The 16,608-nt window shown below is 48.3% G+C and overlaps 1 protein-coding gene across 1 annotated transcript in view; it reads left to right on the top strand.

The window, feature by feature from the left end:
- Positions 1-16,608, top strand: part of LOC137535557 (zinc finger protein 585A-like) — a 166,912-nt gene that overhangs the window by 1,388 nt on the left and 148,916 nt on the right. The window contains exon 2 of the mRNA XM_068257388.1: positions 10,508-11,242. Coding sequence (XP_068113489.1) covers positions 10,508-11,242 — 735 coding nt within the window. The remainder of the gene's footprint in view (positions 1-10,507; positions 11,243-16,608) is intronic.

Here is a 16,608-nt window from a genome sequence, read left to right as displayed (position 1 = left end):
CTTTAGTGCCCTGCACCCACTGCCTGACTCCTCCCATCACCTCAATATGTCAGGCTTGCTCTAGTACCCTGCCCCCACTGCCTGACTCTCCCATCACCTCAGCATGTCAGGCTTGCTTTACTACCCTGCACCCACTGCCTGACTCCTCCCATCACCTCAGTATGCTAGGCTTGCTTTACTACCCTGCACCCACTGCCTGACTCCTCCCATCACCTTGGTATGTCAGGCTTGCTTTACTACCCTGCCCCCACTGCCTGACTCCTCCCATCACCTCAGTATGTCAGGCTTGCTTTACTACCCTGCACCCACTGCCTGACTCCTCCCATCACCTCAGTATGCTAGGCTTGCTTTACTACCCTGCACCCACTGCCTGACTCCTCCCATCACCTTGGTATGTCAGGCTTGCTTTACTACCCTGCACCCACTGCCTGACTCCTCCCATCACCTCAGTATGTCAGGCTTGCTTTACTACCCTGCACCCACTGCCTGACTCCTCCCATCACCTCAGTATGTCAGGCTTGCTTTACTGCCCTGTACCCACTGCCTGACTCCTCCCATCACCTCAGTATGTCAATCTTGCTTTACTACCCTGCACCCACTGCCTGACACCTCCCATCACCTCAGTATGTCAGGCTTGCTTTACTACCCTGCACCCACTGCCTGACTCCTCCCATCACCTCAGTATGCCAGGCTTGCTTTAGTGCCCTGCACCCACTGCCTGACTCCTCCCATTACCTCAATATGTCAGGCTTGCTCTAGTACCCTGCCCCCACTGCCTGACTCCTCCCATCACCTCAGTATGCTAGGCTTGCTTTACTACCCTGCACCCACTGCCTGACTCCTCCCATCACCTCAGTATATCAGGATTGCTTTACTACCCTGCACCCACTGCCAGACTCCTCCCATCACCTCAGTATATCAGGATTGCTTTACTACCCTGCACCCACTGCCTGACTCCTCCCATCACCTCAGTATGTCAGGCTTGCTTTCCTACCCTGCACTCACTGCCTGACTCCTCCCATCAACTCAGTAAGTCAGGCTTGCTTTCCTACCCTGCACCCACTCCCTGACTCCTCCCATCAACTCAGTAAGTCAGGCTTGCTTTACTACCCTGCACCCACTGCCTGACTCCTTCCATCATCTCAGTATGTCAGGCTTGCTTTCCTACCCTGCACTCACTGCCTGACTCCTCCCATCACCTCAGTATTTCTGGCTTGCTTTACTACCCTGCCCCCACTGCCTGACTCCTCCCATCACCTCAGTATGTCAGGCTTGCTTTACTACCCTGCAACCACTGCCTGACTCCTCCCATCATCTCAGTAAGTCAGGCTTGCTTTACTACCCTGCCCCCACTGCCTGACTCCTTCCATCATCTCGGTATGTCAGGCTTGCTTTACTACCCTGCCCCCACTGCCTGACTCCTCCCATCACCTCAGTATGTCAGGCTTGCTTTACTACCCTGCACTCACTTCCTGACTCCTCCCATCAATTCAGTAAGTCAGGCTTGCTTTACTACCCTGCCCCCACTGCCTGACTCCTCCCATCACCTCAGTATGTCAGGCTTGCTTTACTACCCTGCACCCACTGCCTGACTCCTCCCATCAACTCAGTAAGTCAGGCTTGCTTTACTACCCTGCACCCACTGCCTGACTCCTCCTATCACCTCAGTATGACAGGCTTGCTTTAGTGCCCTGCACCTACTGCCTGACTCCTCCCATCACCTCAGTATGTCAGGCTTCCTTTAGTGCCCTGCACCCACTGCCTGACTCCTCCCATCACCTCAGTATGTCAGGCTTGCTTTACTACCCTGCACTCACTGCCCGACTCCTCCCATCACCTCCGTATGTCAGGCTTGCTTTACTACCCTGCACCCACTGCCTGACTCCTCCCATCACCTCAGTATGTCAGGCTTGCTTTAGTGCCCTGCACCCACTGCCTGACTCCTCCCATCACCTCAGTATGTCAGGCTTGCTTTACTACCCTGCACCCACTGCCTGACTCCTCCCATCTCCTGAGTGTATAAGGCTCTGTTCTCACTAAGCCTTCAACCGGCAAATGGACATGTCAATGGATCCTGTGCTAAGCATATTCTGACTAGTGATATCCTGCAGTTCACATCAGTGGACAGCTCACAGCAAACATTAGCCGTTGGTATTTACCACAAACCTTATGCTAAGTTCACGTTCGCCCCATACTTTAACATGGTGCCATATTTTGACCCTTCAACCTCAGGTCTGGTGGGAGAGATTGTATACATGAAAAAAGACGCCTGGAAAAAGGGCGCAGGGAATTGCTGCTAGTAGAATATCGCTAAAATAAGCCATATTCTACTACTGGATTTTTATAGTAAACTATCTGTAGTATTTACTGTACTGTAATATTCACTATGGCTAAACCAGGCCTTCTCTCACACAGATCCCTCCCCAGGTGGTGCCTAACCCTAAATTTCCCCTAATCAGTAACCTCCCTCCCCCCTTTAGCCACACAGCCAGGAAAAGCAAGAAAAAAGGTACATTTTTGCTCCCCAAGAAGCCTGATTAGTGGCAAGAATGTAAAATTTTGATGCCCGATAGAATTGTAGTGCTGTTTTTTTCAAAAGGGCTCCTGCATCCTTTATTTCTACTTCAAGTCAGGACAGCCAATTAACCATTTTTACCATATGGGCCACACGCCTGTAAAAGAAAGGAACCTGGCAGCAGCTATTTTACAGTCAGACTGGAGTCAGTGTAGGGAGAGCTGTGCTGCTGAGTGAGGGGCAGAGAGATAGCTTGCTGACAGTGCTCTGTGTTATTCAGTGCAGTGTAGCTGTGTGCCTGGAGTCAGTGTAGGGAGAGCTGTGCTGCTGACTGAGGGACAGAGAGATAGCTTGCTGACAGTGCTCTGTGTTATTCAGTGCTGTGTAGCTGTGTGCCTGGAGTCAGTGTAGGGAGAGCTGTGCTGCTGAGTGAGGGACAGAGAGATAGGTTGCTGACAGTGTTCTGTGTTATTCAGTGCTGTGTAGCTGTGTGCCTGGAGTCCGTGTAGGGAGAGCTGTGCTGCTGATTGAGGGACAGAGGGATAGCTTGCTGACAGTGTTCTGTGTTATTCAGTGCTGTGTAGCTGTGTGCCTTCAGTCAGTGTAGGGAGAGCTGTGCTGCTGAGTGAGGGACAGAGAGATAGCTTGCTAACATTGTTCTGTTTTATTCAGTGCTGTGTAGCTGTGTGCCTTCAGTCAGTGTAGGGAGAGCTGTGCTGCTGATTGAGGGACAGAGAGATAGCTTGCTGACAGTGCTCTGTGTTATTCAGTGCAGTGTAGCTGTGTGCCTGGAGTCAGTGTAGGGAGAGCTGTGCTGCTGATTGAGGGACAGAGAGATAGCTTGCTGACAGTGTTCTGTGTTATTCAGTGCTGTGTAGCTGTGTGCCTGGAGTCCGTGTAGGGAGAGCTGTGCTGCTGATTGAGGGACAGAGGGATAGCTTGCTGACAGTGTTCTGTGTTATTCAGTGCTGTGTAGCTGTGTGCCTTCAGTCAGTGTAGGGAGAGCTGTGCTGCTGAGTGAGGAACAGAGAGATAGCTTGCTGACAGTGTTCTGTGTTATTCAGTGCTGTGTAGCTGTGTGCCTTCAGTCAGTGTAGGGAGAGCTGTGCTGCTGATTGAGGGACAGAGAAATAGCTTGCTGACATTGTTCTGTGTAATCCAGTGCTGTGTAGCTGTGTGCCTTCAGTCAGTGTAGGGAGAGCTGTGCTGCTGATTGAGGGACAGAGAGATAGCTTGCTGACAGTGCTCTGTGTTATTCAGTGCTGTGTAGCTGTGTGCCTGGAGTCAGTGTAGGGAGAGCTGTGCTGCTGAGTGAGGGACAGAGAGATAGGTTGCTGACAGTGTTCTGTGTTATTCAGTGCTGTGTAGCTGTGTGCCTGGAGTTCGTGTAGGGAGAGCTGTGCTGCTGAGTGAGGGACAGAGAGATAGGTTGCTGACAGTGTTCTGTGTTATTCAGTGCTGTGTAGCTGTGTGCCTTCAGTCAGTGTAGGGAGAGCTGTGCTGCTGAGTGAGGGACAGAGAGATAGCTTGCTAACATTGTTCTGTTTTATTCAGTGCTGTGTAGCTGTGTGCCTTCAGTCAGTGTAGGGAGAGCTGTGCTGCTGATTGAGGGACAGAGATATAGCTTGCTGACAGTGTTCTGTGTTATTCAGTGCTGTGTAGCTGTGTGCCTTCAGTCAGTGTAGGGAGAGCTGTGCTGCTGATTGAGGGACAGAGAGATAGCTTGCTGACATTGTTCTGTGTAATCCAGTGCTGTGTAGCTGTGTGCCTTCAGTCAGTGTAGGGAGAGCTGTGCTGCTGATTGAGGGACAGAGAGATAGCTTGCTGACATTGTTCTGTGTAATCCAGTGCTGTGTAGCTGTGTGCCTTCAGTCAGTGTAGGGAGAGCTGTGCTGCTGATTGAGGGACAGAGAGATAGCTTGCTGACAGTGCTCTGTGTTATTCAGTGCTGTGTAGCTGTGTGCCTGGAGTCAGTGTAGGGAGAGCTGTGCTGCTGAGTGAGGGACAGAGAGATAGGTTGCTGACAGTGTTCTGTGTTATTCAGTGCTGTGTAGCTGTGTGCCTGGAGTCAGTGTAGGGAGAGCTGTGCTGCTGATTGAGGGACAGAGAGATAGCTTGCTGACAGTGTTCTGTGTTATTCAGTGCTGTGTAGCTGTGTGCCTTCAGTCAGTGTAGGGAGAGCTGTGCTGCTGATTGAGGGACAGAGAGATAGCTTGCTGAGAGTGTTCTGTGTTATTCAGTGCTGTGTAGCCGTTTCCATAGGTGTTCCGCTTTTTGCAGTTCACCAACTAGGGACCCCAAATGTCCTTTTGAGGACTGATCCTGCTGTTATTTTGTTGTTGTTTGTGGTGTGCAGCTTATTTACATCACCTGTTTAGTATAGTGTAGTGTAGTGTGTGGCTGTTACAGCCTGTCACTGTGCAAAAATAGTGGTTGAGTGACCGTATTGTACTGTAACAATATTGTCACCTGACACTGTCTCACACAAAGCCTTTCACATCACTGTTGAGCTTGTAGTGCAGTGTTAGGCCCACACTGCACAAGCAGCATATTTTGTGATTGCTGTGTACTTAAATCCCCAGCGTTCAATTTCCCTAGGATTTCTGTGCAAACAGTGATAAAATTTATTTTTAAAACTTTTTTTTCCCTGTAACTTGCCAAAATGTGTCAAGCAAGGGTCTAGTATACAGTGCAGGAGAGTATTGATGTGTATGCATGTTTATACTGTTCACAGCATGTTTTTTTGAACAGACATTTCTGTCCATACCGCTAGGAAGGTTAAAAAAAATTAGGCAGGTATAAGCCAAATATTTAAAGGGAACCAGAGACGAAGCATACCTGAAAATGGAAAAAGGTGTTGTACATATTTTGGGCTTCCTCTAGCTCAATAAACCTGGATTGCTCCCACGCCACCATCCTCCGCTGCCTCTATCGCCGGTACCGGGTCCTGTCACTTCCATCGGACGTGACCAGTTGTACGCATGCGCAGGGGCTCCCTCCGGCTTTGTACGCATGCGCCTGAGCAGTACGGAGGGAGCGCACTGCACTTGTGTCGTCTGGCTCGACTGGTTGAAAGTACGGACCCGGTACCGGTGGACAGAGGCAGCGGAGGATGGCGGCGTGGGAGCGATCCAGGCTTATGGTGCTGGAGGAAGCCTCAGGTATGTATAAGTCTAATTCTTCTTCGTCTCTGGTTCTGTTTATAGCCTCTGCCTCTAAATAAAGCCTTTGTGTAAAATACATATTTTGGAGGTAAATTTTGCAATTTTTCCCCCTCCGCCATGCAGCTGCCCTGGTTTTTGGATAGTGTGAAAGGCAATGGAGTCTCCGCGAACGTTCTGTTGGGAAACATTTGCATAAAAGTCTATGAATAGTCCGTGAACATTAATTCGCCATGTTCGTCCATCAGTAGTGTGGAGATGTATGCTGTGTCCATCGCAGTGACAGAAATCACATGTGGCATAGATAGCCATGACAAGGATGGGAAGTCACAGCACATGTTACATCACATCCGTTGTCCTCCTGTTACTCCAGCTCACATTTACAGATTGCCCAGCAAGCTCATGGGGAACCAGAACTCCCAGGAGTGTGTAAGGGGCTACAAAGGACCAACAAGCCCTCTTACTAGAATGCTATGCAAGACAAAAATGTTGCTCCTTAACCTCCTGAGCGATAATCCCGAGCTGAGCTCGGGGTATATCGCGCAGGAGGATTTCTCAGGCCCTGGTGGGCCGATTTGCATAATTTTTTTTTGTTACACGCAGCTAGCACTTTGCTAGCTGCGTGTAACTTCTGATCGCTGCCGATCCGCCGCCGCTCGCCGTGCCGTGCAGCCCCCCCCCCCTCCCCGACCCCTTGCGCAGCCTGGCCAATCAGTGCCAGGCAGCGCTGAGGGGTGGATCGGGACTCCCTCCGACGTCACGTCGTCCATGACGTCGGTGACGTCATCCCGCCCCGTCGCCATGGCGACCGGGGAAGCCCAGCAGGAAATCCCGTTCTGAACGGGATTTCCTGCTTACTCTGATCGCCGAAGGCGATCGGAGTGGGTGGGGGGATGCCGCTGCGCTGTGGCTATCATGTAGCGAGCCCTGGGCTCGCTACATGATTTAAAAAATAAAAAATTTTAAAAAATAGTGCTGCGCCACCTCCTGGCCGATATAATTGTATCGCCCAGAGGGTTAAAGGAATACTATCAAAGTTTACGTTTTTTTCTGAAGCCCTTTAGGAGTTAAAATGGACCTAGTAATGGCAGATAGTGGTAGTAAAAGAAAATTCAGCTTATCAGACCTTGCATATTGCTAGGACAGTGCAGTGGTCTGATAAGCTGTATAGAGGAACCCGACACCACTGCACAGTCCTAGCACTATGCAACACCTGATAAGCTGATTAGAGGAACCCGACACCACTGCACTGTCCCAGCACTATGCGAGGTCTGATAAGCTGAATAGAGGAACCCGTCACCACTGCACTGTCCTAGCACTATGCAAGGTCTGATAAGCTGAATAGAGGAACCAGACACGACTGCACTGTCCTAGCACTATGCAAGGTCTGATAAGCTGAATAGAGGAACCCGACACCACTGCACTGTCCTAGCACTATGCAAGGTCTGATAAGCTGAATAGAGGAACCCGACACCACTGCACAGTCCTAGCACTATGCAACACCTGATAAGCTGATTAGAGGAACCCGACACCACTGCACTGTCCCAGCACTATGCGAGGTCTGATAAGCTGAATAGAGGAACCCGTCACCACTGCACTGTCCTAGCACTATGCAAGGTCTGATAAGCTGAATAGAGGAACCAGACACGACTGCACTGTCCTAGCACTATGCAAGGTCTGATAAGCTGAATAGAGGAACCCGACACCACTGCACTGTCCTAGCACTATGCAAGGTCTGATAAGCTGAATAGAGGAACCCGACACCACTGCACTGTCCTACCACTATGCAAGGTCTGATAAGCTGAATAGGGGAATCCGACACCACTGCACTGTCCTAGCACTATGCAAGGTCTGATAAGCTGAATAGAGGAACCCGACACCACTGCACTGTCCTAGCACTATGCAAGGTCTGATAAGCTGAACAGAGGAACCCGTCACCACTGCACTGTCCTAGCACTATACAAGGTCTGATGAGCTGAATAGAGGAACCCGTCACCACTGCACTGTCCTAGCACTATGCAAGGTCTGATAAGCTAAATAGAGGAACCTGACACCACTGCGCTGTCCTAGCACTATGCAAGGTCTGATAAGCTGAATAGAGGAACGTGACACCACTGCACTGTCCTAGCACTATGCAAGGTCTGATAAGCTGTATAGGGGAACCCGACACCACTGCACTGTCCTAGCACTATGCAAGGTCTGATAAGCTGATGGATGTCTTTTTTTTTTTCTACCATTATCTACCATTACTAAGTCCCTTCTAACTCCTGAGGGGCGTCTGGAAAAAACGTAAACTTCGATAATGTTCATTTAACACAGAAAGTATTTGTGCTTATTCAGGTTGGAGAGAGCATTTGAGATGTCCCACAATGCACCACTGCTGAATATGCTAATCATCCTTATGTTGACCCTGAAAGCTGAACACACCCGCAGATCCGCTGGAATGCAATGATGTGTCAGCTTGTTTTAGCTTTCAGGGACAGCAAAGGGATGATTTGCATATTCTGCAGTGATGCATTGTGGGAGACATCATTTGCTCACTCCAACCTGAATAATCACAAATACCTTCTGTTTTGGGAAGGCAAATTTATGTTCCAGCTCAAATGTGACCGAGCCTGAGAGCTTCTCATGGCAGAACCTGGGTGATAATGACTTACAGGGGGTAGAATGCCTGCTATTCACACAGGAGGTCCTGAAGGGGGCTCTCACACAGGCACAGAAATAACTGTGTGTGTGTGGGGGGGTGGAGATAGAAGAGGAACTGGAGGGGACACACAGGATAGGCAGAGGAACCGGAGGGGACACACAGGAGAGGCAGAGGAGGCAGTGAAGGGGACACACAGGAGAGGCAGAGGAGGCACTGGAGGGGACACACAGGAGAGACAGAGGAGGCACCGAAGGGGACACACAGGAGAGGCAGAGGAGGCAGTGAGGGGGGACACACAGGAAAGGCAGAGGAGGCACTGAGGGGGACACACAGGAGATGCAGTGAAGAAGACACACAGGAGAGGCAGAGGAGGCAGTGAAGGGGGCACACAGGAGAGGCAGAGTAGGCAGTGAAGGGGACACACAGGAGAGGCAGAGGAGGCAGTGAAGGGGGCACACAGGAGAGGCAGAGTAGGCAGTGAAGGGGACACACAGGAGAGGCAGAGGAGGCAGTGAAGGGGACACACAGGAGAGGCAGAGGAGGCAGTGAAGGGGACACACAGGAGAGGCAGATAAGGCAGTGAAGGGGACACACAGGAGAGGCAGAGGAGGCAGTGAAGGGGACACACAGGAGAGGCAGAGGAGGCAGTGAAGGGGACACACAGGAGAGGCAGAAGAGGCAGTGAAGGGGACACACAGGAGAGGCAGAGGAGGCAGTGAAGGGGACACACAGGAGAGGCAGAGAAGGCAGTGAAGGGGACACACAGGAGAGGCAGAGGAGGCAGTGAGGGGACACACAGGAGAGGCAGAGGAGGCAGTGAAGGGGACACACAGGAGAGGCAGAGGAGGCAGTGAAGGGGACACACAGGAGAGGCAGAGGAGGCAGTGAAGGGGACACACAGGAGAGGCAGTGGAGGCACTGAAGGGGACACACAGGAGAGGCAGAGAAGGCACTGAGGGGGGGATACACAGGAGAGGCAGAGGAGGCAGTGAGGGGGACACACAGGAGAGGCAGAGGAGGCACTGAGGGGGACACACAGGAGAGGCAGAGGAGGCAGTGAGGGGGGACACACAGGAGAGGCAGAGGAGGCAGTGAGGGGGGACACACAGGAGAGGCAGAGGAGGCACTGAGGAGGGACACACAGGAGAGGCAGAGGAGGGGCTGGAAGAGGAACTTCATGGACATAACTAATTAATTAATAAAATAAAAATTGGGTCATGTCCGGTTTGTTAAAAAGCTGGAGGGGTTTCCCAGGTTTTACAGGGGGGCACAGTGATTTCTAGCCACACCCATTCCCCGCCTCCTTTGATCTCCTGTCCAATAGGAGCTGCAGTGTTCAGCTGCTTGGTTTCTTATTAGACAGAAGGATGGGAGGAGGAATGCGGCTATACTGTATATATAGGAGTATATATGTATGTACAGTATATCCAGCTACAGAAGTATTAGTGGTTTGGGATCTCCATGACATAAATGGAGAATTCCTCGCAGCTCCTATAATTTAGTGTTGTGTAACGTCACAATATCTTTATTTGCACAATTGGGGACAAGAGAGAGATAAAGGGACATTACAAGGGGCATATGAATGACACGAGGATACAATGGTAATAAGAATGTGTAAGTGACACCACATTGCTCTACAAACATAACACAGATCTCTTGCTATAAGTACATATAGGTCTGTTGTCACAGGAGTAACACATTGCTGCCATTGTCTCATCAAGCTCTGCAATAAATTGCTTTCCATGTATGGCCAATGCTTTATGTGTAGGGAGGTCAATGAGATGTATTTAACTCTGTAGTTGTATGCAAGTATAATGCAAATTGTATGCAGATAATCACATTTCTCAGGAAATGTATTTTATTGTTCAAATTTCAAGATACAGAAAATGTGCACGCAAAGTTATTGTCATGTGATTGGCCGCCTGTAATGAGCACAACCTTCTGCAGTTCTCTGTCAGGCTGATAACTAGCGATGGTCAGTGACATGCCCATAACTCTGAGATGGTGCAAATTATATTATAATTATATGCAGAGTTATGCAGATGCTGCATCTGGCCCATTTCCAATCTGCATCATCTTTGCATCATTTTGGAATTATCAGCAGCTCACTGACCGCCCCTAATGATAATTGCTCCTCCCCTCAGAATTCTCTAACAGGAAGTGATGATGTTTCTCTATTTGCAGCACGGAGTCCCAGCATCAGGAACCTCTCAGAGACTCGTCTCTCTGTATCCACAGACTGTACAATGGATGGTGATGTCACTGGACAAGAGTCTCCTGCAGATATCCTGGTGACCCCAAATATTCCCCCAGACTCCCTTCACCTGTCTAAACCTGAGGGGCCTCATACCCAGCACAGCTCTCACCCTGCTGGAGGGTCTTATTCCTGTTCCACATGTGGGGAATGTTTTGGACAGAAATCAAACCTTGTCAAACATGAGAGATCTCACACGGGTGTGAAGCGCTATTCATGTGCTGAGTGTGGGAAATGTTTTGGACAGAAATCAAACCTTGTTAGTCATGAAAGATCTCACACTGGTGAGAAGCCCTATTCATGTGCTGAGTGTGGGAAATGTTTCGGAGATAAATCAAACTGTGTCAGACATGAGAGATCTCACACTGGTGAGAAGCCCTATTCATGTGCTGAGTGTGGGAAATGTTTTGGACATAAATCAAAACTTGACAGTCATGAGAGATCTCACACTGGTGAGAAGCCCTATTCATGTGCTGAGTGTGGGAAATGTTTTGGACATAAATCAAACTTTGTCAGACATGAGAGATATCACACTGGAGAGAAGCCCTATTCATGTGCTGTGTGTGGGAAATGTTTTGGACAGAAATCATACCTTGTCACACATGAGAGATCTCACACTGGTGAGAAGCCTTATTCATGTGCCGAGTGTGGGAAATGTTTTGGACATAAAGGAAACCTTGGAACACATGAGAGATCTCACACTGGTGAGAAGCCCTATTCATGTGCTTTGTGTGGGAAATGTTTTGGACAGAAATCAGACCTTGTCAGTCATGAGAGATCTCACACTGGTGAGAAGCCCTATTCATGTGCTGAGTGTGGGAAATGTTTTGTATGGAAATCACATCTTGTCATACATGAGAGATCTCACACTGGTGAGAAGCCCTATTCATGTGCCGAGTGTGGGAAATGTTTTGGACATAAAGGAAACCTTGTCACACATGAGAGATATCACACTGGTGAGAAGCCCTATTCATGTGCTGAGTGTGGGAAATGTTTTGGACAGAAATCAGACCTTGTCAGTCATGAGAGATCTCACACTGGTGAGAAGCCATATTCATGTGCTTTGTGTGGGAAATGTTTTGGAGTGAAAGGAAGCCTTATGAGACATGAGAAGTCACACAGGTGAGAAGCCATATTTGTGTATTGAGTGCTGGAAATGTTTTGGCCATAAGTGTTGTTTTCCAATGTTTGTTTTACTTCTTGCAAATCGCATATGGCAGCATATTTACACTGAATCCGAGGACTCTTTCATGCTGCTCAGTACATTGGATAGTTTCTGCACTTTGACTGTCTATATTAAACTCCTTCAGTTCCTCCAGCAGTTGCAGGCGTTTGTAAGCGTTGGTCCCTAGCGTACGTCAGGCATTTTCCAGGTTGTGGCGTTGGCTGGTTATACGCTCTGCTACCATATATTGTGCGTTTGTTGAGAGTTTACTCAGCGTTTAACAGACGTTTTGACAGAAAGCCAAAGGAACCAGGAAGTGACGCTTATATTACAGGAAGTGACGCTTATATTACAGGAAATGACGCTTATATTACAGGAAGTGATGTTTTACAGGAAGTAGAAACCAGGTAAAAATATAAAAATGGGGGACGGACTTCTGGTTCTGGCGCCTGTATGGGAGGAAGCAAGTAGCGGAGCTTCGTTAAGCCTGCCAGCCCGCGGCGGTGCAATAACCCATCCACACATGTGAGGATTATATCTCCGGGTGGCCTACAGTCTCCTGCTCACGGAGACATCATTCATGGACCGTTACCTCACCCGCTCTGCCAACACACGAGGTGACACAGCGCAGCAGACACCATGAGGCAAGGTGGCGCCTGGTACAGGAAAGTGCGGCTCGCGTTCTGACTCCCAGGCCTCACAACCCGACTGGGGAGAGGACTCTGATGCACCCTCAGAGGACGGTAAGAGAGCCCCACCACCCTTATACTACAAAGCCCTGGCCAAAGAAATGATGAAACTTCTGGCCCCAGATCTAGAAGCTATGGTTGGGAAGGCCGTCTCTAAGTCTCTAACGTCCATCACTAAAGAGTTGCAGAAACACTCCGCTAGACTAGATGACGCAGATCACCGCATTGAACAATGCGAAGGAGAATTGGATAAAGCATTCAATAAAATAGACTATCCTATGAAACAAAATGCTATTTCTCATGATCGCATTGAGGACTTGGAGAATAGATCAAGGCGTAATAATCTCCTCGTAGTGGGCCTGCCAGAGAACATCCGCCCTGACAAGCTTCCTGAGCTCTGTGAGTCTACTCTCCCCAGCTATTATCTTTGGAGCGGGACTTTAAAGTGGAAAGAGCCCATAGAGCAGGCCCACCTAAGCCGGAATCCCCCAAAGCCACTCCACGGCTTGTCATGGTGTGCTACTTGGACTATAACGCAAAAACCAAGATCCTCAGAGCTTTCCAATCTCTGAATCAACCACTCCTCCACCAAGATAAACCTATCAGGTTGTTCAGTGATTATTCTTATGAAGTATCCCAGAGACGCCAGGCCTTCACTAAAGCCTTCACTAAAGCCTTTCTTTCCTATATCCTGCCACTCTTAAAATAATGGAGGATGATGAGAAATTTTGCATCTTCAAAAACCCCAAGGAAGCTGATACCTACCTCCTGGCTCCATTCTCCTCTCCCAACCGCAAAGCTGCCTCTCCCGCTCCATCTTCAAGAGATGATCCTGCGTGACTCTTTTCACATATGTTGGTCTAATCCTCCTGCTGCGGTCTGTGTCTTTTCTGGCTTCGGATGCAAAGATGCTTTGGAGCTACAGGGAAGAAGGGAAGTCCATGCTTCTTTGTTTTTTCATAGTTTGTTATTTTTTGATTTTGGGAAGTTGGATTTGCTCCCCCCAACTATACCACACCGATCTCCGTCACTTAGCGCCTTCCTTTTCTGGAATGGATCACTACCAAACTGTTGGAGCATACGTTTTTTCTGGTTCTCCTACTTTTGTTTTTTGATTGCTCTCTCTGGGGTCTATCGTTCTCAATGCATGTACAATAATATTTGCTATACATATCTCTCTGTTTCTTCAGGTTTTGGCACTGCTCGCCACCATACACTCCTTCCTTGAAGTACCTGTATTATGAAAGTGGTTTCATGGAATGTTAAAGGTCTGAGGTCTCTGGTAAAACGAGCACAAGTTTTAAGACATCTTAAGCATATCAATGCTGATATTGCTCTTTTACAGGAGACACACCTAGGGGCTCAAGAAATGCAATTTATGAACAAAAATTGGGTTTCTAAATGCATTGGCTCTCCAGCGATCAATAAAAAGCTGGAGTTCTCATTCTAATCAGCAATAAAATGAATGCTACGGTGTATCACATCTTCAATGACAATGAGGGTAGATGTGTGGCGATCAGAATCAACTTGCCTGATCACCCTTTAACAATATTTAACCTATATGGTCCCCATGAAGGGAAAAATAATTATTTCAAACATATCCATTCTCATATACTATCTATCAATCCTCAACAACTGTTAGTAGGGGGAGAGTTTAATGATGTTGTGCACATACTTGTAGATAGGAAGTTTAATACCTCCAAAATCGCTGCAGACTCGGTTAAGCCCACTGCTTTGTCCGAATTTGCTACCTCTTTATCCTTACAAGACACTTGGAGATCTCTTCATCCTTATGATAGAGAGTATTCCTTCTACTCCTCCCCACATGAATCCTTCTCTAGGATAGACTATCTTTTTCTATCTGCTTCACTATGCTCCAGATTGGACCACTCCCCTATATCCATAAACCTTTTAGACCATAGAGGATCTGACTATATCAGGCGATTCCCCTCTCATTTATACAGCGATGAAGCATTTCATTCCCTACTCCAATCATGGTGGTTTGAATACAAAGAAATTAATTCTCAACATCAGAAAGACCCCCATCTGTTCTGGGACACCGGCAAGGCTGTGCTCAGAGGCCGGATATTAGCCCACACCAGCTCTAAGGAACGCTTAATGTTTCATAAATATAACCAGCAATTACAACTCACTAGACAGGCTTACACACAATACAAACAACCCCCCTCCCCTCATCTTAGATCCCAATGGCTGAAAGCTAAATCTTTGTCAGATAAGTGGATGAAAATGAGAGAAGCTTTCACCAAACCAGATCAGGCCCTTCAATTTTTCAAATTTGGTAACAAAGCCGGGAAACTTCTGGCTACTCTAGGAAAAGGTAGATTCACTCCCTCTCCTATCTCAATGCTTCAGAATGACCGTGGGGAACTTATACATCATCCCAAAGATATAAATGACATTTTCTCTAAATTCTTCGGGGAGCTTTATTCTTCTCCTACCCCCTGTGATGAAAACAACAGTTTATCATGGTTAGAAAGAGCCCCACTGAAGACCCTTAGCCAAGATGAGCTAGAAGATCTCAACGCCCCGGTCACAGCCTCAGAGATCACTTCTGTCATTAACAACTTATCAAATAACAAAGCGCCAGGACCTGATGGTCTATCCTCTGTATTCTATAAAATCCTCCAAAAAGACATATCCCCTACCCTAGTGGACGTATATGAGAAGATCCTAAGAGAAAGCCAATTTCTATCTTCAGCCAATGAAACTTATATCAAACTGATCTTCAAGAACAAGGACCCCACCAAAGCCGAATCCTACCGCCCTGTATCCCTTATAAACCAGGACCTTAAACTCCTAACAAAGCTAATGGCTAACAGACTAGCCCCATATATGCCCAAACTCATTCACCCCAACCAAGTTGGTTTCACACAAGAGCGATCAGCAGTTTCCAATATCAGGAAACTACTCACCATCCTTGAACAAGTCAAAGCTTACCCTACAACATACCAAAAAAGTGCAGTCCTACTATTAGATGCACATAAAGCTTTTGACGAGGTAAATTGGAAATGGTTGGACCTTGTTCTCTTGAAAATGGGGTTTTCAGGCAACTTTATGAACCTCTATAGGTCAATGTATCAAACTCCTAAAGCCCGCATATACACCCCTGGTTTCCTGTCTTCTCCTTTCTTATTGCAAAAAGGTACTCAACAGGGGTGCCCCCTCCCCCCCTTTTATTTAATATTGTCCTTGAACCCCTGGCCAGACTACTAGACAAATTAATTGGAGGCATTATGATTGGGGAGGAGCGGACCACTCGGGCTCTTTTTACTGATGACATACTTTTTTGCTGATGACTTACGTTTCTAAATAATCCTGAAGAACAGGTACCCAAGATATTTAACCACCCTGGCGTTCTATTTATTGCGCCAGGGTGGCGGCGCAGCAGTTTTTTAAAATCTATATATTTTTTTTAAATCATGTAGCTAGCCTAGTGCTAGCTACATGATGCCCCCCTCCCTGCGGCGTCCCTCCCACCCTTCCGATCGCCGCCGGCGCGTACCTACGTAAGGAAATCCCATTCTGAGCGGGTATCGCCTTAAGGGCTTCCCCCGTTGCCATGACGACGATCGCGATGACGGAGTCCCGATCCACCCCTCAGCGCTGCCTGCCACTGATTGGCCAGGCTGCGCAGGGGTATCGGAGGGGGGGGGTGTCAGCGGTTACGTGGCGGGTAGCGGCACATCGGCGGTGAGCGACGGCGATCGTCCACAACACGCAGCAAGAGAAGTGCTTGCTGCGTGTTTAAAAAAAAGAATTATGCAAATCAGCCCAGCGGGGCCTGAGCGGCGCCTTCCGGTGGTCATGTACGAGCTGAGCTCATCCATACCGCCAAGGAGGTTAAATGAATACAAGACATAGGCCAAGAATCCGGCTTCCGGATAAATAATTCTAAAAACGAGCTATTATTTTTATCAAATAGAGCCCCTCCTGCAATCATAAACAATATCCTAGATGTGCAAGTCACCAAAGGACATTTTACCTACTTATGTATTATGAATTCCACAAAGATCCATCCTCTCTATATAACCTCAATATCACCCCTCTCATCCGTATACTGACATCTCAACTCCAAGGATGGCTTAACCTTCCTCTCAACCTCATGGGCAGAGCAGCATTAGTCAAAATGAAAGGTAAAGTCCTTTATCCCATGCAG

The sequence above is a fragment of the Hyperolius riggenbachi genome, chromosome 10 (genome assembly GCF_040937935.1).
Source record: "Hyperolius riggenbachi isolate aHypRig1 chromosome 10, aHypRig1.pri, whole genome shotgun sequence".
Classification (NCBI taxonomy): Eukaryota; Metazoa; Chordata; class Amphibia; order Anura; family Hyperoliidae; genus Hyperolius; species Hyperolius riggenbachi.
The sequence above is the reverse complement of the archived record's forward strand: the minus strand, read 5'-3'. Positions and strand labels throughout refer to the sequence as shown.